Here is a 25,652-nt window from a genome sequence, read left to right on the forward strand (position 1 = left end):
TCGGCTGGGCAAATCCCTAGTAGGGCAATTGCTGAGTTACGTGTATTTTTATAAAAAGACGTCAAACTGTCTTCCAAAGTGGCCGAGCCATTTTGCTCATCTACCAGCAATGAACAACAGTTCCTGTTGCCCCACCATTATTTGGTGCCGGCAGTGGTTTGGATTCTAGCCATTCAGAGGTGAGCAGTGGCGTCTCATTGCTGTTTGAATTTGCAATGCCCTGGTGATGTGCACTTATTTGCTGTCTGTATTTCTTCTTTGGTAAAGTGGCTGTTCAGGTCTTTTGCCCATTTTTTAATTAGATCATTTTCTTACTCTTGAATTTTAAGTGTTCTTTTTATACTTTTGATGCAAAACCTTTATCAGATAGATACATATTTTGCAAACATTTCCTCCCAGTCTGTGGCTTGTCTTTTCATCTTTTAACACTGTCTTTTATAGAATAGTGTTTTAAATTTTAACAAAATCCAACTTAACCATTTTTTTCTTTTATGAATCTACACTGATTATTAAAATGCCAAGCTAGCCAAACAAAGCAAACCAGGCTAGCTGTTGACCCTGGGCGTTAGGAGCTCACGTAGGAGATGTTTCCTAAAGTTAGAATACAGGCTGAAGCACTGGCACTGAGGGACAGATTGGGGGATGTGAGAAAGTCCTAGCTGGTGTGGAGGACTCACTGGCTTCCCCCAAATCTTTTTTAAAGATTTTTTGAGATAGAGACTGTGTCACCATTGGTAGAGTGCTATGGCATCACAGCTCACAGCAACCTCAAACTCTTGGGCTTAAGAGACTCTCTTGCCTCAGCCTCCCAAGTATCTGGGACTACAGGTACCTGCCACAACACCCAGCTATTTTTTGGTTGCAGTTGTCATTGTTATTTAGCTGGCCCCGGGCCGGCTTGAACCCGCCAGCCTCAGTGTATGTGGCCAGCACTCTACTCACTGAGCTACAGGTGCCTAGCCAAGACTTTTTATTAAAGAATATTATTATTATTTATTGTTTGGGATTCATTGAGGGTACAAAGAATTAGATTATACTGATTGCATTTATTAGGTAGAGTCCCTCCTATAATTGTGTTATGCTCCCAAGAGGTGTGCCATATACCATGACCCCCAAACCCCTTCCCTCCTCCCAAGAATACTTTTGGATTTACAGAAAAGTTGCAAATACAGTACAGAGAGTTCCCCTGCAACCCATACCTGGTTTCCACTATTGTGTATGTTTATGTTAGTGTAAGGTGACCAGATGTCCTGCTTTTGGTGGGACAGTCCTGATTTTTAACAATTTGTCCTGCATCCCCTGTGTTTTAAAAATGTCCTGATTTTTGGAAAGAATGCACAAGAAGCTAGGGAACAGCAGGACAACAGGAAGGAAATATACTGGCTGCTGAAAATGTGAATATAACTCCATTTGGGAATGAAGAGGTTAATGTAGCTTCATTTGGAAATGAAAAGGTGGACCTGAGCCCTACTCCTTTGAGCCCCAGGCACCGCCCTAGACATAATTTCTTTTTAATGTATTATATTTGTAAATTGTACTTATGTTGAAATTAAAAAATATATATTACAATACCATTTTTGCATTCTATGAAAATTTTTGTTGCTCCATATAGACCAAATTTTTAATTAAGAACCCCCCCCCCCCCCAGTCAATGGTGTCCCGCTTTACCAATGTTAAAATCTGGTCACCTTATGTTAGTGTGGTGTTTGAACTTTGGTAGTTTTTACCTAACATCTTTCTCTGGTCTAGGATCCCACCCAGGATGCTGAGTCACATTTTATCTGCTTTATATTTAGTCCTCACACTCCTCTTGGCGTGACAGAGTCTCTGACTTGCCTTGTTTTTGGTGACCTTTGCAGTCTGAGGAGTACTGGCCAGGCATTTTGTAGAATGTCCCTCAGTTGGGATCTGTCTGATGTTTTCCTCATGCTTTGACGGGCATTATGGGTCTTTGAAAGGAAGACCCCAGAGGTAAAGTGCCATTCTCATCACATCATATTCAAGATACTATCTGGTACCTTTTTTCTAAAGCTCTGCCTTACATCTCCAAGATGTCTGTCTTACAGCTGCACATCGAGCCCAAAGGACTGCTCTTGGTAGAGGAGGCAGAGGCCCCAGGGATGCTGCCCTGGCTTCTGGCCTGAGAGGACTGAGTCTGAGGGATGAAGGATGGCAGGAGGCACATGTCATTGGCTCTACCACCTGGGGTATGTGGTTGGAATGAGACAATAACATGGTCTGTGGAGAGGCAGAGTTCCTTCTGAATCAGCCCATCATTTAGGGAAGCTGGCTCTGGCTGTCCTCATGTGGTCCTGTGGGAGGCTGCCCACGTCTCTACTGAATCCTTGCTAGGACAAAGGGCTCCCTTGCATCTCAGCCAGCTGGCTAGCCCCTGTCCTGCCACCAACATCCCCCTCCTTCTCCCATGCTATGCCCCCTCCCATCCCACCAACCCTTTCTTCCCCCTGAGGGGGCAGGACCAGGGCTTGATATTGAACTTCTCGCCTCTTGTTTAAAGGTAGTAGGTTAACTGGCTGTCACGTGAGGGACTGAAGGGCTCAGTGCTCAAAGAAGCTTGAAAGCCATTGGCCTGAGTGGCTAATTAAATAGCAAAAGTAATTCATCCTCCTGGCTAAGGAAGGGGCTGTGGAAAGAGGTAGAGAGGCTTTTCTCGGTACCCTCACACTGCGGGCACTTTCTCTTCTTACCTTTTGTTAGAGAGAAGCTGGGACTGATCCTGCTGGGATTCAGGTGTCTGGGAAAATGGTTTCATGTGATCCAATGAATTCATTGCTGGAGATTTTACCTGTTGGGCCAAGGAGGAGTTAGCTTGACTCTAATGATATGGGAAGATGTCCCTGATGTAATTCTTAAGCAGGACAAGTCAGCTATAAAAGTTTAGGCAAAAACCCGACCTGACAGCTAATGACCATAATGATGGGCAACAAATATGACCCTTGGAGGGAAGATTGTGGGGGACGTTTGATTTATTCTCTGTGCTTTTCTGCACTTTCTCAGTTTTCTGAATTGAGCATGTATTACTTTTTATAGCTAGAAAAAAAATGTTTAAAATGTTATCTGACAAGTCTCCAGAAATCCTTTTTAGTTTTGCTACTCCTTGTCCCAAAGACTCCCCTCTAGAGTTGGGGAAATCCACGGAGCATTTCACGCAGGGGCACAGCTCTGCCGTGGGACCCTGGAAAGCTTGAGTGTGGCCACCCAGGCCTCCCAAGCAGGGCTCCCATCATAGAAAGCAAGCCCTGTCATCCTTCCCAAACGTGAGAGCACAGGAAGCTTGTGAGTTGTTGCCACAAGGCTGTTTCCTGCCTGTCTCCCTCCCTCCCCGGGAGGCTGTCCCAGCCAGTTCCATTGCCTCCTTTGTTCTGATGAGGTTAGAGGCCTCCTGCCTCGGCCCACACAGGGAACAGACCCAGGCTTTGCAATTGCTTAGGGCAGCATGGAACTGGCTCCCTGTGACAGGGTGTGCCACCATCCCTGTTGCTGTCATCTGGTCCCTTTTGTTTCAGTGTCATCCTGTGGGACAGGGGACACATGGAGTTGACACTGTTAGCTACTGTGGCTTTCACTGTCCATGTCAGTAATATGCTGTCTGAATCTATCAGCCCTGCCGGGACACTTCCTGAGTCACACTGGATGACCTTTGTCTACTGTTCAGCAGCCACACTCCATCGGGTGCCAGCTGCGGCTGATGGCCTCGCCCCCTGAGAGCTTGGGACGGGCTCTCAAGCTGGTGTCCGCAGACAGAATGCAGGGGTGCTGTGAATGTGGACAGGAACCTGTTACATCTTTATTTCTCCTAGATTCTACCTGAAATTTCGTATTTCTTTCCATAATAAATGTAGGCAACAAACCTCAGTAACATTAGTGATACTTGTGGCTTTGTCACCAATAGAAACCATGCACATTATCTTATCACATTATGGTTGGTGCAGGTATATTGTGTTCATCGTTACTTTGAAATTATGGTATATACTGGGTCCACCCTTACAGCTTATACATTCATTTTATAAGTGGTATACATATTACTGTGCCATAACTTTGCTTTTAAAATATTTTGGTAACTACTTTAATCTAATTTGTTCTCTTTGTAATCTTGTGTATTTAATTTGTCCAAATGTTCTGCGTTGTCCTGTCACATGGCCTTGGCCACACACTGGTTATTGCTTGGCTTTGTCTTTGGGCAAATATCTTTTCTGGATCTCAGTATCCTTGTCCTTAAAAATGAAGGGATCAGCCTGCTAGATCATCACTAAGGGTTCTGCCAGCCACACAAGTGGTATGATTACACGTATTTCATCACTTCCATTGTGCCACCGTTAGGAGTTACTTGAGGACAACTGGATTTGGGATTTTATACTGACACTTTTTAAGAGGTTATTTTAACTTTTACAACATTACAGAGAAGTTCTAAGAATTTGTCTCAGAAATACACAAAAATTTATCTACAAATACATTTTGAAGAAAATACTAGAAACAACCCAAACATTCAACAATAGGAAATTGGTCAAATCAATTCAAATATATCCATACAATGAAATAGTAACAGCCTTTAGCACAGTAGCTGTAGAATAATAACATGAAAAAATATAGTAAAATAACATTATTTTACTATACAATTAAGTAAAAAAGCCATTTTGTAATACTTGAACAAAAATGTAATTCTATTTTTTATAAAAATATATGGATGGATGTGCATAGAAATAAATATAGTATGATCCAACATGTTAATATTGATTGCATTTAAGTAGAGGGGTTATGATGATTTCTTTGTTTTTCCGTGTAATAAAAATTTCTATAACTAATATGCACCTATATATGACTTTGCAATAAGAAAAACAGTAAGCGGTGTGAATGTGCTATCACTGGAGGTTATCACACTGAGCACTGGTGGCTCATTAGTTTGGGGGAGCTACACCTTCCATCCCTCACCTTTCCAGGCATCAGTTGGTTATTTTAGGCATGAGAGCAAGGAAACAATTATTCCCCAGATTTTTATAGTCCTTGTCACTACAAGAAGCATGTGAGAACACGTGGGCCTATGGGTCAAGCCCCCCTCTGTCTCCTGATGCCCCACAGGGGCTGTGTGACCCCTCCCAGCTGCCCCGATGCTGTCCAGACCATACCTGCAGGCTTCTGGCCTCCTCTGCCCACCAGGCTTCAAACTCTTTCTGGAGCTTCATCTTGGCTTTGTCCATGAGCAGCTGCAAGTGCTCAATCTCCACCTTCAGGGCTTTCAGGTGCGTGAACATTGTTTTATACCTATGGAGGAACCGGCGAGTCAGGGTATTGCTGAAAGCCCTGGCCAGGGCATGGGGCTGGGGGTCTGTGAGTGGACAGGGCCTTTGCCTCAGAAGCCTGGTAGTGCTGTGCTGGTGTCAGGGACTGGGACCCTATGGGAGCCTGCCAAGGCCAGGATACAGCACCAGGGTTTGAGTCCATCATGGAGCAGCAGAATGAGGCATTTTGTCCAGTAGGCCCATGGCGGCGTGAATGTCAGATGAACAGGCCCTCCTCCAAGAATGAGAACTGCCATCTACTGAGCATTTACTAAGGGGCAGGCATTGCTCTAGGCATTGACATGGATAAACTCATGTAATCCTCTTTTCAACCCTATGAAGAAGCTTTGATCATCATCTCTGTTTTATAGGTTTAGAAACTGAGGTCTGGTGAAACACAGAGCTAGCAAGCAAGAAGTCAAAATTTGAACCCAGGCAGTCTGGCAGGAGAACCGCAGCCCTAACTGTCTCACTGTCGCGCTGGTTCACCTTCACGCTGAGGATCCAAAGCCACAACCTTAATGGGTTCAGTATGCACAGACTACATTGGTTTGGGGGATGCTGAAATAAGCCAGATGCTGTCAAACAGCAAACAGTCCACCAGCCAAGCTGAGGAGACAATTTGCCTTCTGAGGTGCTACTGAGATTTAAAATGTGGACCAAGGGGACAAGATGAAGGTAGAATAAGGGACACAAGAAGAATGGGTTGGAAAGAGACTGAGGAAAGCAAATGGAGCGAGGGAGAAGGTGGGCAACCGAGGAGCCCTAACCTTTAGGGCACAGAGCAACAGTGGCATGCGTGCCGGGGCAGCGGGGCATTCTGGAAGGAGCCCCCACGGTGCACAGCTGTCAGAGTGACCTGGAGACCAGTGCCATGAGCTTGGTTCTTCTGGGTGTGTGCTTGAGCAGGGGCAGGCGCATGCCAAGCCAGTGGGAGGAGAGTGTTGCAATGACGCCTTCAGCTCCTGAGGCAAGGCGACTTGCTTAGTGTCTCCACAACCTGCCCCCAGCAGGAGGAGAAGGCATACATTTGTTGAATGCATAATGAATGAAGGCACCCAGCAGCTTGACCCGGGTGTTGGCGAGATTCTGTGACCCTGCTGTGTGTCAGTAATGGCAATGTGTCTGTTTATGCTTGAGGCTCCTCACTCTGCAAGTAAAATCTTTTGGGGACGCTAAATGGCTGCATGAGGGTGTAATGTTCTTAGCACTTAGGAGGAAAGTGGGCTAATGCTGAGGGCCTGAGGAAGCCCACCGTAGTCATACTTCTTGACTCCCCTAGGTGGCAGCAGTAGACAAGCAGCCACTTTCCCCGCCAGGGTTGGCCTGGCTGCATCCTCACCTCACACCGACGGATCAGGCCTGGAGTCTGAGCTATAAGCCCCCACCTTACTCCAACCTGGGCATCAGAGTGAGACTCCATCTCTCAAAATAACAATAATAAAATAACTTAACATTGCCTGGGGTCCTGCTTTTCATATCTGCCTGCCCAAAGGCAGGCCCTCCTCCTACTCAATTAGAACACGCTGCTCTCTAGTATCAGGCCTGGGGCTTGGTCGCTCTATCCTGCCCTGCCCTAGGCAGGTGCAGGTCATCCTTGAGGCCCTGAGAGGCTGGGGTCAGACTGTGTGGCAAAAAGGAAGGGCACCTTTTCTTTTCTTCCTCCAGTTGTGATCGCAGCTTTTCTTCCTGTGAGTCTGGCATCGAGCGCACGGCCATATTTTCTGAGATCCCTGGAGAAAGAAAGGAAAAGGAACAGTGTGACAGGGCAGATGACAGGGTGCCAGTGCATCCCAAGACAAAGGGGACCCTGTGAGTTCCTTGTGGGGCCTCTGCTGGCTGAAAGCCCTGCGGGGAGAGGATCTAGGGTTACCCTCCCTCCGCTGGACACCTGCAGCGGGAAGGGCATCCTTCCCTCCATCGCTGCTAATCCTTTCACTACTGAGCTCACTCATTTCCTCTCCGGTCCCTGGGGAAGATGCAAAGTAACATTTCCCCACCCTCTGATAGGGCCCTTCACAAACCGAACACCCTCTCTAAGCCCTCTTACATCTTTCTCTGCATGAGTGGAGATGCTGAATTTTCCAGTCTCAGGGAATCATGCCCCCTGCTTTTTGCTCCCCTGTACAGCACAGGTTCTCTGAGCCCGATCTCCCCAGCTGACCACAGTATACAACAGGCCCCGGCGGGTGCTGAGCATGTCAGCAGTGATTGGCAGGTGCCGCATCCTGTGTCTTCACTTCTGGGATCTCCATCTGGCCCCAATGGCTGCCTTAGTAGCCGGTTGCCTGCTCTGCCCAGTGTGCTCTGAAGCGGGTCCTTTCTTAGCCTGGTGTGCGGGGTCTGCTTTTCCTCCTAGGAGTCTCCTTGTGGGGACACGGCATTTCTTAGCCCCACAGAAGATATCTTAGAAGTCACAGGGCCTTGCTTTTTGCCCCAGGTCAGGGAATAAATCCACTATGGTTGAATCCACTGTGGTCCAAGTGCTTTTGGACAAGCTCAAACTTAATCCTTACAGTACTTATTTGAGACAGGTATTTTTATTCCTATTTTACAGATAAGGATATTGAGGTACAAGGAAGTTAATCTGCTTAAGTTAGGTGGTTAACTTTAAAAACCTAATTTGTTTTGTTGCAAGTGTCTTGGATTAAGAAATTCCTTCTAGAACATATCTGACAGATGGTCATCCGCTTTCTACTTAAACACATCCAGTGATGGGGAGCCCACTGCTTCTCTGGATAGCACATTTCATTGTGGACACTGTGCTTCCTCTTACTCTGAGCTGAGACCTTCACCACTGACTTCTTTTCATCACTACTTTGGCTCTTTGGAGCAGCACACAACACTCGTCCCTCCAGAGAGAAACAGTGTGCCCTTCTTAATCTGCTGGTCCCTTGAACCTCTGAACAATAAGAACAACATCAAAACATGTTATGTGCTTAGACCTTTTTTCTGAGGCTGCCTCTGTCCAATTCCCTCATCTGGGGACTAGGGACCTGGTTACTTTCTAATTTAAGTATATAGCCCAGATCTGGACATGATACTTCAGATAGGTCTGGAAAGTCCAGGGTAGAGAAGGATTCCTCTTAGCTTTTGAAAATAAATTAATGTTTACATTTCTATAGCAGGTGAGTTACTAACAATGATGGCTTATCAAGTGTCTTCTATATGCAGGCTCGGCCAAGTTCTCAGAATTAATTCTCCAACTAACCCTTCAGAGGAGGCATTGCCATGCCATTTCAGTTAGAGTCTTGGTCTCAGAGAGGGCCATGCGTAACCCAAGGTCACACAGCTAGTAAGCTGCAGAGCTGGGATTTGAACCCACTGTTTTTTCTGGTTCCAAAGAGCTAAATGTTTACACAGCCAGTCTCCCATTACTGTGGTGTTTTTCAGCAGCTCTGCCACGGTTGGCCCCTGTTAAGCTTGTAGTCAGCTTGTTTTTGCTTTCTAAGTGATATCAAAATGCATCCTCTCCCAGCGTGGTTGTCCTTTTCATCACAAAGGCAACACGAAACATTTGCTGGCCACGCAGCCTGCAGAGGCCCCCCGTCATGCCTTGTTCTTTCCCTTTGGCTTCCTCACCCATTTGTTACCTGCGTCTTTTATGTCATTAACATGTTGGTAAATATGCTAACTAGATCAAGATTTTGTCCTTTGTCTTCTAGGCACCAGTACCCCCTTCCTTGTGTCAACTGGCAAGTGCCATCTGACTGAGCAAGTGACTCAGCCTGTCATCTAACCAGGAAATGCAGACACCACAGAGTTCCCACAACAGGCATCCCTGTGGGTCATCATGTTGACCCCAAGTGGCATACTGCCTGCCACATTACCCCCATCCCCCAGTCACAGGCACAGGGAGCCCTCGAGGACAGAGATTGGGTCCCGCCCTCTGTGTCTTCCCCCGGGCTTTGCTTGGCCTCCTCCCATAGAGCATGCTTGGTGCCATATATATTTGCTGGCTCTGTCTTTGAAAAATGCCAGGCGTGCTAGGCTGAAGGAAGTATTTTCACATTAGAATGGAAACAGTTGGACTTTAAATGGATGGAATATTTCCTTCCCTAACAGTTTCAGAAATGGGCCCCTGTATCTTACAACCTGCCATCAAAGAAATGCTGTGATCTTCTTCCTCCTTTTAGCACTTTTGGGGCCGCCCCAGGGGCACCCTGAGAAGCCTAGTGAAGCCCTGCTCTGGCGAGTGCACAGTGCAGGAGGCTGCTGGAGGCGGGTGAAGGAAGGGCGCAGATGCGGGAGCTCGCGGTGGCGAGGCAGACTCAGGGGCCTCACCAGTGGGTAGAGGGAAGGCCAGGTTGGGCCAGTGTGAATGTGGAGGCTTTCTTTAGGAGAGAGGCTGTCTCTCCCCACAGCTCCTTGACTTTTCCTTGGGTGTCTTGCCGGTTTCCTGGCCCATCACAGATGCCCTGGAAGTGTGTGGGGTGTTCAGGAGCACCGAGGCAAGGAGACACTCGGATGGGCTGATCTGCATGGAAAGATGACACTGGCTACCATTTCTGGAGTCTGCTGGACCCAGGCACCATGTCCCACCTCCTTCATTCTCACCTGTTTTACAGTCAAGTAGACCAAGGCTTTGGGTGACCAGGTGGCTTGTGCAAATACCACAATGGCAGGGCCAGGCTTTGAGTCTAGGTCTAAGTCATTCATTTGCTTATCTTACATCTTATTGAGTGTCAACTCCGTGCCTGCCCCTCTTCCAGGAGGATTCTGGTGGGGAGGGTAGACACTCAACCAACAAAACGCTGAGTCTGTATAGTGCCAAAGATTGACAGGTGCTGGAAGGAAAGGTGGTACTGGGTGGAAAGGCAGAGAATGACAGAGTAGAGGGCTGCCACGTTCGGGAGGGTGGTGGGTGCCTGTCCGAGGAGAGAAGGGGGTGTCAGAGCAGAGAGTGAATGAGGGGAGGGAGCAAGCGTGCAGGAATCAGGGCCCAGAGTGCCACAGGACAGAGTGTGCAGAGGGCCTGAGCTGGGAGCCTGCTCAGGGAGTGTGAGCACAGCCAGAAGGCCAGGTGCTGGCTGGAGGTGAGGGAGCGCGTGTAGGGTCAGTGAGGACACAGGGGGGACCATGTAGGACCTTGTGGGCCCTCATGAGGATTTTGGCCTTGAGGGACAAGGGAGGTTGGAGGGTTTTGAGGAGAGAATTGGCTTGATCTATTCCTTTGATAGCTAAGCCAAGTTGGTTTTTGCTGACTGAGACAAAGCTGCTCAATGTGAAGACTGGTTAATGGAGGGTGGCGCCAGGATGCCGTGAGCCTGTTGAAAGGGTCTGGGAAAGAAAGCTGGGTAGGGGAACTCAGGCAGCCAGAATGAGGGCACAGCTTAACCCCAAGACAAAAGCTACCCACCCATGTTGTCCTGACAATCAAATGGGCCTGTTGCCCAAGGTGCTGTCTGCTTAGTGAATGCTGCAGCCCCGCCAGGATTCAGCCACAGGCTGTTCTGATGTGCTCTGTGCCTGCCCTGGTGCCCTCCAGAGAGAACCAGGGGCTGAGAACTCAAAGGGACCCAACAAAAGTGACTGAACAAGCACAGAGAGAGGGAGTAAGCAAAGGGCGTTTGAGTTTGTAGGTCTCCATCCCCACTGGGACTCTGGCCAGGTACAGAACCTCAGTCGCCTGACAGGAGGCACAGGGAGCCCTCCTTTCAAGGACGAGATTCTGGCTGGGCCAGCAGCCCAGAAGGTCAAACCCTGAGTAGCCAGTGAAGTCCCACTGTTAAGCTGTGGGGGCAGCTGGCTCTCAAGCAATACAAAAGCAAGAGAAAAGGGTTTCATTTCAGAGACTGTAGAGCTGAATGTCACACAAAGAGGAAGCCCTGAGCACTCAAATAGTAACTAAAGCTTCAGTGGGGAGCTGTGCATAGTTCCTGGCTGACCTTATCCCTGAAGTTGCAGGTGCTTGGGAATTAGCAGCGCAGGGACAAGCCTGGCTCTCACTGAGAAGGACAGCAGAGGTACGAGCCACTCCTACCTGACGCGATTTCATGATTCTAACTGGGAAGATGTCTGGCACTTGTCTTCCCACTTCCCCATACCCTCTTCTCAACCCACCTCCCCCTTTCCTGATGTCCAAAACGGGCAGAATCATTTCTTTGCTTCAATGGTTTTCAACTAGAGGTACCCCTCAGAGTCATTTAAGGAGCTTGTAAAAGCAGAGATGGCTGGGCCTGTTATGCCTGAAATCCCCCCAAACAGTTTCCAGCAGAACAGTCCAAGACACACTCTGATGTAAAAACAGAAAGGTGAGCTTTATTGGCAAGCACGGGCCCAGACACTCTCTCCTGGTAAACACCAAGGTAGAAAGAGAGAGAGAGAGCCCCGAACCCAGGGGGTTGGAAACTTTTATGGGGTACAGAAAGCAAGAGGGGTGGGATACATTTTTGATTGGAGGTCGGCGCATGGGAAAGTGTGGGTGATTGGTGGTCAGGTTTGGGGAAGTACGAGGAGGCTCAGGATTGGCACAGGTTGAGGGGTAGGGGATTTCCCTATTTCTAACTGAAGGAGGGGGCTTGGGGTAATATGAAGCAAGACTGGGGTTAGGAAGGGGGTCTGGGGTGGTATGGAGCAAGAGGGGTGAGGTGACCTTCTGATGGGCTGGCTGGGAGGTTTGATTTCGGGGAAAAGCCTGGGTTTTGGGGAATGGGGAACTTAGTATCTAAGACGGTGGCCGGGGCTTAAAATGGCATTAGTCAGGTTCTCTCAGGCCCTCCTCCAGCCTCACAGAGTTGAAGTTTGCCCAGTAAGGCCCCATGGTGATTCAGATGTGCCCCTTGTTAAGGAACACTGCTTATGGCTTGGAGCTCAGTTTCAGGGCAAGTGCCCTGTGCAGGAGTTACTGGGGAGACAGCACCTCTGAACGTTTAGATAGGATAGTGTGTGAGAACTACCACGGCTCCTACTGCCCTGTCCACCTGTGAAAAGGGGCCCAAGGGGTGGTACCTGTAGCTCAGTGGGTAGGGCACCGGCCACATACAGCGAAGCTGGAGGGTTTGACCCCATCCTGGGCCAGCTAAAACAACAATGACAACTGCAACAAAAAAGTAGCCGGGCATTGTGGCAGACACCTATAGTCCCAGCTACTTGAGAGGCTGAGGCAAGAGAATTGCTTAAGCCCAAGAGTTTGAGGTTGCTGTGAGCTGTGATACCATGACACTTTACCGAGGGCTACATAGTGAGACTCTGTTAAAAAAAAAAAAGACAAAAAATGGGCCCGGGGTTTTCCACAACGAGAAACAATCTCTGCAAGGCTGGAGCTGCCTGCACTTGGTCCTGTGGGTGCTCACTAAAATCTGAACAATGATATCCACTGCAGGGCTGCTCCGTGCACCAGGTATGTGCATTGTCTTATACAATCTCCACGACCCCCACTCCAGATGGGGTTGCTCTGATAGGAGAAGTAATCTGTCCAGAGCACACTGCCAGGGTGAAAACCTAGCTCTGTCTGACTTCAAAGCTGGTGCTTTTTCTTCTGTGAGTGATTCTAATAACGAAGAAAGCCACAGGGAAGAACACTGACGTCTGTATTGACTTGTCCAGGGTATCTGAAGGGGATGCCCTTTTCCATGAATGCATTTCAGATCTGGGGTGGAAGAAAGGCTCAGCCTCTTCTCTGGGGGCTGGCCTGTGAAGACTGCCCTTTACTAACCCGAATCCATGACTGGTGCCCCAATTCCACTTGGTATTTGCAGCTCATATGCTGATGGTGAGAAATTGTCTACGTACTGGAGTCTGCCACTCTCCAAGGTCAGCCCCGGGAATGCCCAGAGCCAGTCAGGTCCATCTCCTTGACCATACCAGGAAATCCAAGGAAGGCAGTACTGAAATTTCCAACCATGCAGCAAAGCCAGAGGGGCCCTGTGGGCTTCTGCAGAGCGAAGGCTGTGGAACCCAACATGGCTGTCACTCAGCCTGTGCCCCTCGTGGGAGGAGGCAGTGAGTTATGTGGCTCCACCACAGCTGATAAGACATCAGAGCCAGGGAGGCATTCCAGCTGGTGTTGCTGCCATCCAACTAATGATTCATCTGTTGAACACCCACTCTGGGCCTCCTTGGGGCTAAACCGTCTCACAGAGCTGTACATCACTCAGCCTCACCTTGTTTGAGAAGTCAAAGCATCCATTCTTATGGAGATTGATGGTGTCAGTAACTCAATTATCACAATGGTCAGCAGCTCAGAGGCAAAGATTCTGGCTTCCCAATCAGACCATTTCCTGTTTAATGGCTCAAATTTATCGTCACCTGGAGTAATGGCTGGCTTATGGGTGCTCAGTGCCACCATCCATCTTGGTGTTGATGCCATGTGACACCTTAGCTGCCTGTGGCATGCCAGACATAAGGGTGTGCTGAATGATTCTGTGGACACATGGCGGGGCCTGATAATTTCACAGGCACGCTCATCCCCACCACCTCAGGCCCTGAGTTCACGTCAGGAAGGACAGGGCACCCTCTGACAGGATAAATGGCCACACTTCAGTACAACTGGAGATGTGCCACGTGCCCATCTGGAGCAAAGCCAGGCCCTGACAGCTCCCTCACAGAAGGCTGTTCACAGACTCCTCCTGTGTGAATCATCTTTCCTGCTACTCTGGGCCTCTCTGTCCAACACAATGCCCCTGGGATTGGTGGCCTCTCCTTTAGATGTTTTCCCTCTCCCCCACCATGTTCTCTGCAGAAGATGCAGGAGGCCATATAGTCGGGGCCGCACACCCTAGGCCCAGTCAGTAATATAAGGGAGGCCTTAGGGGCATAGGCCATACACAGGAAGAACATTTTTAGTCTCATTACTCATCTGGGCTCAGCATTCATTCCCTTTGTGGTCACCTCTGATCAAATGGGACTTCTCTTTCTTTCCTATCATCTGCCATCCCTTCTGCTAGAACCCCAGATCTATGTTTGGGTTCTAGTCTATGATTCTTTTATCACTGCTACAGGGCACCTGGCATGACGATGTCTGGACTTGACCTCTTTCCCAACTTAGGGCTTCTATCCCTCCCATGCTATACAAAGTGATTCCCTCAGGTTAGGGGACCTGCTGGTGAGGGACCTCCAGCGACTTATGACAGTGCCCCAAATAAGAAAGAGGCAGCTTTGAATATCTATGAGGCCCAGAGAGTCCAAAGCCCTGTTACAACAGTACCATGAAGTGAGATCTTTGCTAGCGGCCCTTCTTGGGGAAACTGAGCCTTAGCTGGCTGAGGGAAGAGGTAAAAGAGAGAAGTTGGTGACTATATCCCTTTCCTCAAGACAGGTGGCCTTAGCTGGGATAAGTTTTATCTTTGAGTGACATTTGCATTATGAAGACTGCAGTTTGGATATGAAATGACCACTTTTTACTTGCTTGTTTTGTTTGTAATTAACAATGAATGAACAGTTATGGGGTGGCTCAGGTTCCATCCCGGGGAGAGGAAGGACCGTTCCTCCTGTGAGGATTTAAAGACGCAGTGGGGGAACAACCAAGAGGTGCCTCGCGGGCACCTCCCTGTGGGGTTCCACACGTCAGACACACTGTCCGCAGCTATTAAGCCCCTACCAGAAATTACAACGTGCCTGGAGAGGAAAATGAGAAGTAGTAAATTTCCTGGTTTCACCTTTGAGTAAAATGATTCTAACATAAACGGTAGTGAAGAGAATTAAGATTCATCAGAGTTGAATTGGGATTCACTTTTTACTGCCACTTCTACTGTCACAATGATTCCACTAAAACAGTAATTTTTGTTTGATCTATGAACCCTTGGAATCTAATCTTTCCTAGAGTTCTGGGGCTTATTATAAACGCTTTCAAACACAAAAAGTTCAGAGAATGATATTAATGACACCCGTCTTGCCTCTCTCTATATTGAAAAACCTAAATAGTTTGGTACAGTAGTTTCTAGTTATTAAAAATAGAACATTCTAGAATTAGTGGAAGCCTCCTTCACAGTCCATTATCCTTCCTCTCCAGAGATAACGCTGTGCTGACCGGGTGTAGCCTTCTCTCTGTGTTTTTATATTCTCACTCTATGTTTATGCCCCTTAAACACAACAAAGTTATTTTTTGACCTGGGACCCAAGGGAGGCTGTTTTTATATTCTCACTCTATGTTTATGCCCCTTAAACGTAACAAAGTTATTTTTTGACCCGGAGGAGGCTCCAGAAGTATTCTGTTTGCCAGCACTTGTGGGACTCTACACCTGTACACATGCGCTTTAAGCATCTTTCTGTCTTCTTGTTCGCTTTCACAATAAAAGGTAAAAAGCTCCCATTCTCCTCTAATAAATAGCATTAAAATTTTTGAAATTTACATAAATGGTATCATGCCATATATATCTTTCAACACTTTTCTTTCTTTCAGTCACCATGGTTCTTGAGATTTATTTGTCTTGCTACATGGAGATCTAGTTCCCTCATTTCAGGTTCTCTATGGTGTTCCATTGTACAACGTACATGGCTCAGTGCTGGTAGGGGAGCTCATTGGCTAGGGCGCCAGCCACATACCGCAGAGCTGGCAGGTTCGAGTCCATTGTACAATGTATCATCACTTTTATCCACCTTCTCACGGGGGATCTTGGCTTGTCTCCTGGTTTTATTTTTATTTATTTTTGTTTATTTGACTACTAGGAATAGCAGCAAATAAGCAGAAAGATAAGTAAAGCACATATACAGGGCGCAGAATTGCTGGGGCACAGGGTTTACAATCTTTGGCTTTACCACATATTGCCAGAATTATCCCCAAATGGCTGTTCACAGATTTTAACAATATGATCTACTCCTCCCTGCTTCTCTTTTTTTTAGGGGAGGGGGTAGAATGTGCTCTGTGCCTGGGTATCACCTGCCTGCAGCTTTGCCCTGAAGTACTTCTACATTGTACAACTTGGGTGGGCCCCCGCCTTTATACAATGGTTCCCTCATGGCTTCCTGAATATACATCAGTATTTTCGAAATATCATTTAAAGCTTTTTGTTGGTTATTTAGAACACATAGCATCATTGGTATTCCAGCATAGCCATCCCTGGTTTCCTGTCAGTTGGTCTTTCCTAAATTCATCATCAACTTTTGGGGAGATGGGAAAGACTAACCCAGTGCCATTAAACAGGCAACAGAATGGTTCCCGTGTGCGAATCACTGTGCTCAGTGCTGGGGAAAGAAAGGAGCCCGTCAAGTGGGGGTGAGGGACAAGAGAATGAACAACTGGTGTCCATGTGATAACCCCCCATCATGAGGGTGTATGTGGAGTTCTGTGTGAGCCCCGAGGGAGTGGAGGGCATTTGGGGGGAGGGAAGTCTGTACTATTTGCCTTTGGAAATGTTTTAAGCAGATCCGCAAGGTCTGAAGGGAGGAAGATGTGTTAAAGGTTGCAGAACTCTTTCATATACAAGCGACAGCAAAAAGAAAATCAAAAATTGTTCCAGTTGAAATGGAGTGGGTGAAAATCCTGAGGCCCCCCTGTTTACCCACTGGCTCCTCTCATCTTCACCTCCTGGTCCCAAAGGGACCGTGCAGACCACCTAGGTCCCACAGGGCCCATTTTGCAGACCACAGGCCCAAATGATGCTGGAAGGTCCCCGTCAGCTCTGCCTGGGTCAGTGCTTCCTCTGCACATCCTGAACTTCCTGGTTCACACCCTGGCTCCCGCTAGGTGCTTGGGGAAGTCTGGGGAATGAAAGGTTGACAGCAGTTGGGCCTTTTGCTTTCTCTGACATTTATTGTGCCCAGGTGCAGAATTCCAAAAAGCATTTCAACACTCGGGCTTAATTTTACATCGAATGGGAGAAAAGTGGCATCAACCAAGGCCTGTCTTTGAAAAACAACAGGGATGCCACAAGAGGTCACTGCAGGAATGTGGTTTGGGGGAAAGAGGCTCTGAAAGGACTCAACTGGAACAATGCAGTGAGACAGGGAGCCTCTCTTCAGCCCCTCAGGCCCCTGCGGGAGATGAAGGCCCTGGTGCTGTCTCAGCCTGATTTCCAGGGCTGCGCGGCTCACACCAGCCAGGGGTGATCCAAGGGCCCCAGCAGCCAAATGGCCTGTTCTTGGGTGTGCTGGGGCAGCGAGGTGGGTAGGAGCAAGACTGGAGCGGGACCAGTGTCTGAGAGGTAGGATTTGCAGGGGAACCTCAGATGCTGCTTCAAACCTGCCAGTCTTATGCTTGTGGATATTTCCTTTTTATTTATGAATCACTACTAGTATTGCTATTTTCCATAATCGTATAGGAAACATGCCCACAAGTAGAGGAAATGGAATATTCTGGTAAGTCATATTTTCACACAAGTTGGGTCAGGGGATAAATGCAGAGAAAGGCATGCTGCTTTCCAACACGCTTTGCTTGTGTTGGGCGCATCTATGGGCTTCTCAAAGGCAGTAACCCCCCACCCCCAGAACAAAATAATGGACTGACTGCTTACCCTCAGTGGCCAGGCCAGGCCTGTGTGGCATGTGATCAGTGTGGGGCTCCCTGTGGCGGTCTCAGATCTAGCTGGACAATGTCCACAGCAGGTTTACTCAGAGCCGGCCAGGAGAACTCAAGGGTCGTCCCGGGCTGAGGCTGGAAGTGTGCACACCTGGAAGGGGCCGGTGCAGGTGTGGAGGAAAGGTGCAGGTGGAGGGGCGGGGATGAGTCATTCCCTCATCTGTCAGCCAGTGTGGGAGCCGGAGTTAGTGCCAGGGGCTTTCGATTTCCTAAACGGCCTCTTTGACCAAGACTTCCTCGCTAAAGTAAGTTCAGTGGCTTAACTGCCAGTAAGATAGAAGCTCAGATTTGGGGCTCTTAATGTGTTGGCCCAACTTACCATTTTAGTCTTTCCTTTAACTATTTCAGATCAACTCCCCCAAGGGGGTTACTCTCTCCTCCCCCGACCATATGCACTACACACACCCCCTATATACATCACACCCCATACATAGCAGATGCCACATGTACATACCACACACACCAACATGCAGCATACACACACACATATAAACACATACAACATGCCACATGCACCTATCATGCACACACACATGCACCCCATACACCACACATACACCTGTCACAGATGCACGGCTACACCCCAAATAGCCCAAACTAGTCCCTACTCTCCTCTGTGGTTCTGAATCCTGCCCACTCTTCAAGGCTCAGAAAAGGCTTGGGATCTTGGTGACAACCTCAAGAGGCCACAGGGGACATTTCTTCTGATGGCCTGTCCCCCTCACCTGACTGCTTGGTTGATTGTATGATGTATTTTATAAATCTTAACCACAGGTACTTGTCAGAGTTTTGATTGTGAAATGAACAAGATCTAACCCTGTCAAATATTGCGTGGAAGAGATATTTGAGAGAAAGGTCACAGCCCATGCTCCTGGAGCTGGATTCTCCGAGTTTTATTCCTGCTCTGTGCGACCATCAGAGAGCAGGTACCTGGATCCTATTATCTTGGCTGTTCACATAAACGCTTGCAGTGAGTTATGCTTTAACGCCAGGCCTCTAGCTTTTATAGAGGGTCGATATAAGAATCATCTGGCTGAACAACATTTTGGTATCTTTTGTAAAACTGCAGTTGAAGACATCGTTCACGGTGTCACTCAGTGTCCTTTTTACAAGGAACCACATGATAAATCCTGGCTCGTATTTAGTTCCAGGAAGAAATTCTATTTCTACAGATAAATTAGTTAGTATGCTTCCTACTGTCAGCCAATGAAAACTGTGTAACTCTGGGTACTTCTCTTTTTGCTTAGCAGCTGGACAAGAAAGAGCCGAATTTATTGCTTACGTGTTGTAATTTGCTCAGCTGTGGGGTCCAAAAGCACTTATGCCTTCTACTCCTTTAAATGGACTTATTTTATTTTATGTTCAAATGTCTCATTGTACTTTTGCAAGATGTGTGAGTCTGGAAGTCATCTGGGGAAGCATTCATTTGGCCATTGATTTGGCCTATTTATTGCACACACGGCTGCGAGGGATACAAAAATGAATTCTAGGAGCTCACAGTTTAGCATGGAGAACAGCTATGGAAATAATTACAAAACAAGATTGCCCACTAACTGAAGTGCATGAGTCCGGAGGAAAAGCAGACTGGGGAGGAGGCATCAGTGAAGGCTTCGAGGAGGAGGTCAGGGTTGATTTGGTTTTGTAGATAGGGCCGGAAAAGGATAGTGAATGGAAGAATACATGTATCTGAATCTGAAATTAATTATAAAAACGAGTTATCTTTTATATATGTGTCTCCTCATCCTGGTGAGATTGGAAGCTCTTTGAAGGTCAGCACTGGATCTATGCCCCTCTGTGGACTCCATGGTGTCAAAGTGCTATGGGCAGTGCAGTGTGGGGGCAGGAGCAAGGGTCTGGAGCCAGGGCATCTGGCTTTGTATCCTCAGCCGAGCAAGTTGGCCAGGCTTGCTTAACCCCTTTGGACAGCGGTGGCACTATGTATCCACCTCATGGGGAGGCTGAGCGCATTAAAGAAGAGAATATTCTTGGCACGTTGTGAAGTACTCAAGACCCACCCGCTGATAGTCTTACCTGCAGTAGTAGCCACACTCTGCCTGTTAGAGCCCAGAGTATGAAGAGTGGTAACACACACACAACTGAACTCAGCAAAGCGCTCTCAGTTCAGCTCGCTGAATCTGGTTGAGTACCATTTCCACATGGTGTTTAATTCGAAAAAAGCATTGTTTTATTGTTTCCTGAAACTTGTGTGTGAGAGTCAGCCCTCTTCTAAGTCCCTCAGTAACTTCTGTGTGTATATGATGTTCTCAGACTGGTTACTGATGTTTCTCCTGAAGGACATCCCTGCCCTCAGCCCCGTCCCATCTAGCAGCTCATGGGCCACCACGCTTCTCCAGCCTCACTTGGTCTTCATCAGTCTCCCTGCCCACTGATTTTCAAAAGGACCAGAGTCTGGAAAGTGTTTATGTTTCCTAATGTACACTGGGTGGGTGCTACATGAAGAGAGAACCATAATCTGGATTTCCAGTCAGGAAAGGGGGTACAAGTCCTCATAAGGGTGCCCTTATATGCACGCTTGTGTAAACACATACCTGGCCAGGAAAGGACCATCCATGTGCCAGTGGTATGGTAGCAAATGTTTAACAGCCAATTTCTTTAAAAAAAAAAAAAAAGCCCTTATTTATAACATCTGCCAGTTTGCTTGGTAGTGAATCCTCCTCCATAGCTGATTTTAAGGTACCAGTGTGTTGTCACTAAATGTGGGCTTGGGAAGGGTCACCCAACAGCACACACACCGTCACACAGGAGTTCCACTGCAGATACAGCAGATGCAAAGAGCTTCAAGAGTACAGAGAATAGTAAAATGTAGCAAGTTAACTCAAAAGTGATAAATTTTGAGTATCTCTTACCTTTCTAAATATAATTTTTTTAATTGTAAGCTTATGTGATTTAATTTTAATAACAGTTTTATTTAACAATGGCTTCTATTCCCAAAATGTTACAATTGGCTCTTATGATAAGGAATGAGGTGGCTCCATGTACCCTTGGAATGGCTTCTCTCTGTCAATCAGTGATTCCTTCCAAGTGGCACCTCTTACATTGTCACTGAATCTTTGACAGTGTTTTTCAACCTGTTTTATCTCACGGCACACTTGAATCTATAGTGAAACTTCTGTAGAACACTTATGTTGATAAAGAAAAAAGAGTAAAAAAAGAATATACTTATGCTTTGAATGTCTTTCAAAAATAATTTGATTAATGATCTTTAAAAGTTTCCATGGCACGCCTAAGATCCTCTCATGGCACCCCAGTGTGCCACAGCACCCCGGTTGAACTTTACTGCTTCAGGATATGGGATTGCCTTCATACAAATGTCCCTGGGCACACGTCTACTGGCATAGACAGACACAGTCTTATGCAGAGTATATGAGGAAAGCTCTCCTGCTCAGACTTGCTCGTCATCATCCCCTCAGATAAGTCCCCCAACCAACCACACCTACACTTACATGGAAACTTAAGGACGTGTAGGCAAAAGAAAGGAAGGATAGCAGAGGAAACAACATTGAAAATGGAGAGTGAGAGGAAGTAGAAAAAGGTAGACAAATGGGAACAGAAGAAAAAGAGGGGAAGGGGGGACTGACACTCAGAAAGATAAGGGGCTGGAAACGGGCGCATCACTGAGTCACTGCTTTATTCTGTCCCTGAAACCCAAACTGTAGGACATCAGGGAACCCAAACTCACCACATGAGGTGCTTTGGGTCTCGCCAGACCCCTCGTCCTAGCCTTCCGCCCACACACTCGCCCGAGGGGTCAGGGTTAAGGCCCTCCAAACACTCTGTTGCACTGAGCGTTTTCCCTCAATGAGAATGATTCCCATCTGCAGTGTGGTCACCTGGGACGCATAAGCACTGGCAGCTCCTAATCTCCCTCAGACAACCTCCTAAAGAGTTTGGACGACAACATGACAGTTAATCTCAGAATGGCAGCTGGGAGATGTTAACACTTCTTCTCTAATTGGGATAGTATGCTTTTAAAATAAATAGGTATTTCAAATGGTCTTAATTAGACTTCCAGCCAAAGTGCTTTCTGTTTGAAGTTTGCTGATTACTTCAGGCAGAGCTGGGCCCTGCTGAACCTGACACCTGCTGTAATTCAGAAGAAGGCTCCCAGAGAGACGAGCAGAGGAATTAAGGCTCAAAGCTGCAATGACAAACATGGAACTGAAGGCCCAGGGAGTGTTTGTCTCCGCCGGACGGACCAGCCCTGGGAGGACGGGGAGACTGGACAGCAGAGAAGATAGAATGGAAATGGCTTTCCGGGCCCAAGATTAAAATTGTCCCTGGAGTTGAATGGTATTTTTCACATATTGTTTCTATTGAACCAGTATCATGAAGTCTAAAGAAGACGCCAGATGTTTCAGGGCCAGGTGGCAGCCCTCAGGGATGACTCCACATGCAGGGACCTGCGTGGGTGGGCATGGAGCAGGACACAGATGCCCAGAAGGCCCCTGGGCACAGCTTCCTGATAGAGGTATTCTGCCTTCCCCAACTGGCCCAAGGAGTGAGGGCCCTGGGCAGCCCCAGCTCCTTCCTGGAGAAGGCACTTGGCAGAGTCTCAACTCCAAGTGCGAGCCCAACTGTCTAGCTGTGGGAGGGCAGGGTTACCTGACCCCTACATCCTGGGGCCAGCAGAGGGAGCGCAGAGCTCAAGTCAATGTGGCTTGGGCTTCCTCGTTCTGTTTCAGATGAGATCAGAAGTCATTTTACATGGTCATTACTACATTCTATTACTGAAACACAAAAGCCAACCTTTTACTAATCCAAATTCCTAGGGTCTAATGGGTCATCCTCACGGCGGTAGGGGCTCTCCTGTATTTCTCCAGCAGGCTCTGGATTTCAGTTCACCCTCACCCTGTGGGCCAGGGCAGGGCCCAGGCCATCCTAAGGGGAACCCCTTTGTACGGTTTCTTATTTACTCAAGCCTCTGTGGAAGGCCGGTGCCAGGCTAGTGAAGAGAAAGCCAGGTCTCTGCCCTGCCTGTCTACCTGGGAGCTACGCTCTCCTCCCACGTGACTTCATGGGGTTACATATCTGCAGCTGCCCCCTGCTTAAAGAGGCCTCTTAGAATGTGACTATATGGGTTTAGTGTGTGCACATTATCAATGTGTTGGGGGTGGACTGATATTGACGTGGGCCACAAACAGCACGAGGACCAAGAACGCCAAGTCTGGACTCGGAGAGCACTGGGTCCACAGCGGTTTCTACTCTGCATGACCTTGGGGAGGCCACTGAAGCTGCTTCATCTGGCAAATTCACTCACATTTTCAGACTGTGCAAGGATGAAAGGAGACAGTGCACAAAGTTGTGAGCAGAGATGGTAAATGGTCACTGTTTCATCACTGTTAGGGTTTGCTAGCAATGGTTAGGATTAGTTAGGAGGACCCTGAGGAGCTGAGACGCAGGGAGTGAACTTCCGTGGACCTGTGGGGTGGGAGAGGGCAGGGGCCTTTGGCATAGATGGAAGGGTAGGGCTCCAGGTGCTGAAAGCCAGGTGCAGGCACAGGCTGGGGAAGCTGCTCCCATGGGTGGGTGGGGGGCATCCAGATGAGTCCAGATGCCCTGGACTTCCTTTTCTCCCTGAGAATTTAGCTGGACTAGCTTTTAGTTCAAAAAGGCTTACGTCTTTAAGACAACACCTGCTTACATTACCTTCACCTTCTTCCTGCAGACTCCACGTTGTACCTACCTAGCGCTACTTGCTGTATGTGCCGCTGGGTGATCTCCTCCTTCAGGTGGCCTGTGGAAGACACAAAGGCAAACCACTAGTGAGTTTCCAGTGGGCTGGAGGAAGGCCTGGCCTCAGAGGCATGTGGCAAGCTAAAAGGTAATAAAGGTAGATTAAGGGAGATTAAAACAGGCATAGCTTCCACGAAGAGCCCTCCTACTCCCTAGACTGTGTGGAAGAAGAGGTGGCCAAGGCCCAGATGCTGGCCCGTGCGTCAATGCACGTGCACGTTTCACCCTTGGAATCAATCAGCTTAGAGTTCAATGATCTCATTCTGCCACGCATAATCTCTTCTAGGCCCTGGTCTCTTAAATAGTTAGGTTTTTTATTAATGAAGGGGAGGTAGGATTTGGTCTGTTAATATGTTTTAGGGCCACTTTTAAATCCACTTCTTTCTTTAAACTTTGTGAAGCAGGGCAGTGCCTGTGGCTCAGTGAGTAGGGCGCCGGCCCCATGTCCTGAGGGTGGCAGGTTTGAACCCAGCTCCAGCCAAACTACAACAGAAAAATAGCCAGGCATTGTGGTGGGTACCTGTAGTTCCAGCTACTCAGGGTGACTGAGTAAGAGAATCAGCTAATCCTAAGAGCTGGAGGTTGCTCTGCGCTGTGATGCCACAGCACTCTACCAAGGGTGACAAAGTGAGACTCTTATCTCTAAAAAAAAAAAAAAGAAATAAACTTTGTGAAACTGTGTCAGATAAAAAATATGGTGGTTTTAGTTGACAATAACCTTAACACTTTGACATTTGGTATGCAACTTATATAATTATAGGTCGCATTAATAAAGGTATTGTGTGTAGATCAAGGGAGGGACAGTTTGAGTATACTCTGCAGTGATGACGCCACAAGTTGTATTCTGAGATCTACTCTTCAAAAGAAACATTAGCAAGGTAGAAAATAGTCAGACGATAGTGAGTGGGGTTGAGAAACCATGCCATGTAAGAAATATTTGAGGTGACCTGAGATGTTAGACAAGACAAGCCTTGGAGGCTGAGATGTTTATTTATTTATCTTATTAAATCATAGCTGTGTACATTAATGCAGTCAGGGGGTACAGAGTGCTGTTTCTATATGCAATTTGAAATACTTTCATCCAACTGGTTAACACAGCCTTCATGTTATTTTCTTAGTTATTGTGTTAAGACATTTATATTCTACATTTAGAAAGATTCATATTTACTCTTGTAAGATGAACCATAGGCATGGTCCCACCAATCACCCTCCCTCCACCCATCCCCCCTCCCCTTTCCCCATATTCTTGGGCTAAAATTGGGTTATAGTTTTCCTATGAAAGCTATAAATTAGTTTCATAGTAGAGCTGACTACATTGGATACTTTTTCTTCCATTCTTGAGATACTTTGCTAAGAAGAATATTTTCCAGCTCCATCCATGTAAACATGAAGGAGGTAAAGTCTCCATCTTTCTTTATGGCTGCAGAGTATTCCATGGTATACATACACCACAATTTATTGATCCATTTATGGGTCAATGGGCACTTGGGCTTTTTCCATGACCTAGTGATTATGAATTGGGCTGTAATGAACATTCTGATACAAATATCTTTATTGTAGTGTGTTTTTTGGTATTCTGCATATATACCTAGTAGAGGAGTTATAGGATCAAATGGCAGGTCTATTTTTAGTTCTCTAAATGTTCTCCAGATATCTTTCCAAAAGGAACGTATTAGTTTGCAATCTCACCAGCAGGGTAGAAGTGTTCCCTTTTCACCACAACCACACCAGCATCTATGATTTTGTGATTTTGTGATATAGGCTAATCTTACTGGAGTTAGGTGATATCTCAAAGTAGTTTTGATTTGCGTTTCTCTGATGATTAAGGATGGTGAGTATTTTTTCATATATCTGTAGGTCATGCTCCGGTCTTCTTTAGAGAAGTTTTTCTTCAAGTCCCTTGCCCATCCTGAGATGGGATCACTTGTTTTCTTCTTGCTAATATGTTTGAGTTCTCTGTGGATTCTGGTTATTAAACCTTTGTCGGAGACATAACTAGCAAATATCTTCTCCCATTCTGAGGGCTGTCTGCTTGCTTTACTTACTGTGTTCTTGGCTGTGCAGAAGCTTTTCAGTGTGATTAGGTCCCAGAAGTGTATTTTTGATGTTACTTCAATTGCCTGGGGGTCCTCATAAAATTTTCA

General features: G+C 47.3%; 1 protein-coding gene across 1 annotated transcript in view; it reads right to left on the reverse strand.

Annotated features, from left to right (window-relative positions):
* Positions 1–25,652, reverse strand: part of KIF6 (kinesin family member 6) — a 334,925-nt gene that overhangs the window by 12,399 nt on the left and 296,874 nt on the right. Inside the window, exons 16-18 of the mRNA XM_003789167.3 lie at positions 6,946–7,030; positions 5,145–5,280; positions 2,709–2,806 (exon numbers count right to left, since the gene is read on the reverse strand). Of these exons, the coding sequence (XP_003789215.1) occupies positions 2,709–2,806; positions 5,145–5,280; positions 6,946–7,030 (319 nt within the window). The remainder of the gene's footprint in view (positions 1–2,708; positions 2,807–5,144; positions 5,281–6,945; positions 7,031–25,652) is intronic.

The sequence above is a fragment of the Otolemur garnettii genome, unplaced genomic scaffold, assembly GCF_000181295.1.
Source record: "Otolemur garnettii isolate 467f Iridium unplaced genomic scaffold, OtoGar3 scaffold00031, whole genome shotgun sequence".
NCBI lineage: Eukaryota > Metazoa > Chordata > Mammalia > Primates > Galagidae > Otolemur > Otolemur garnettii.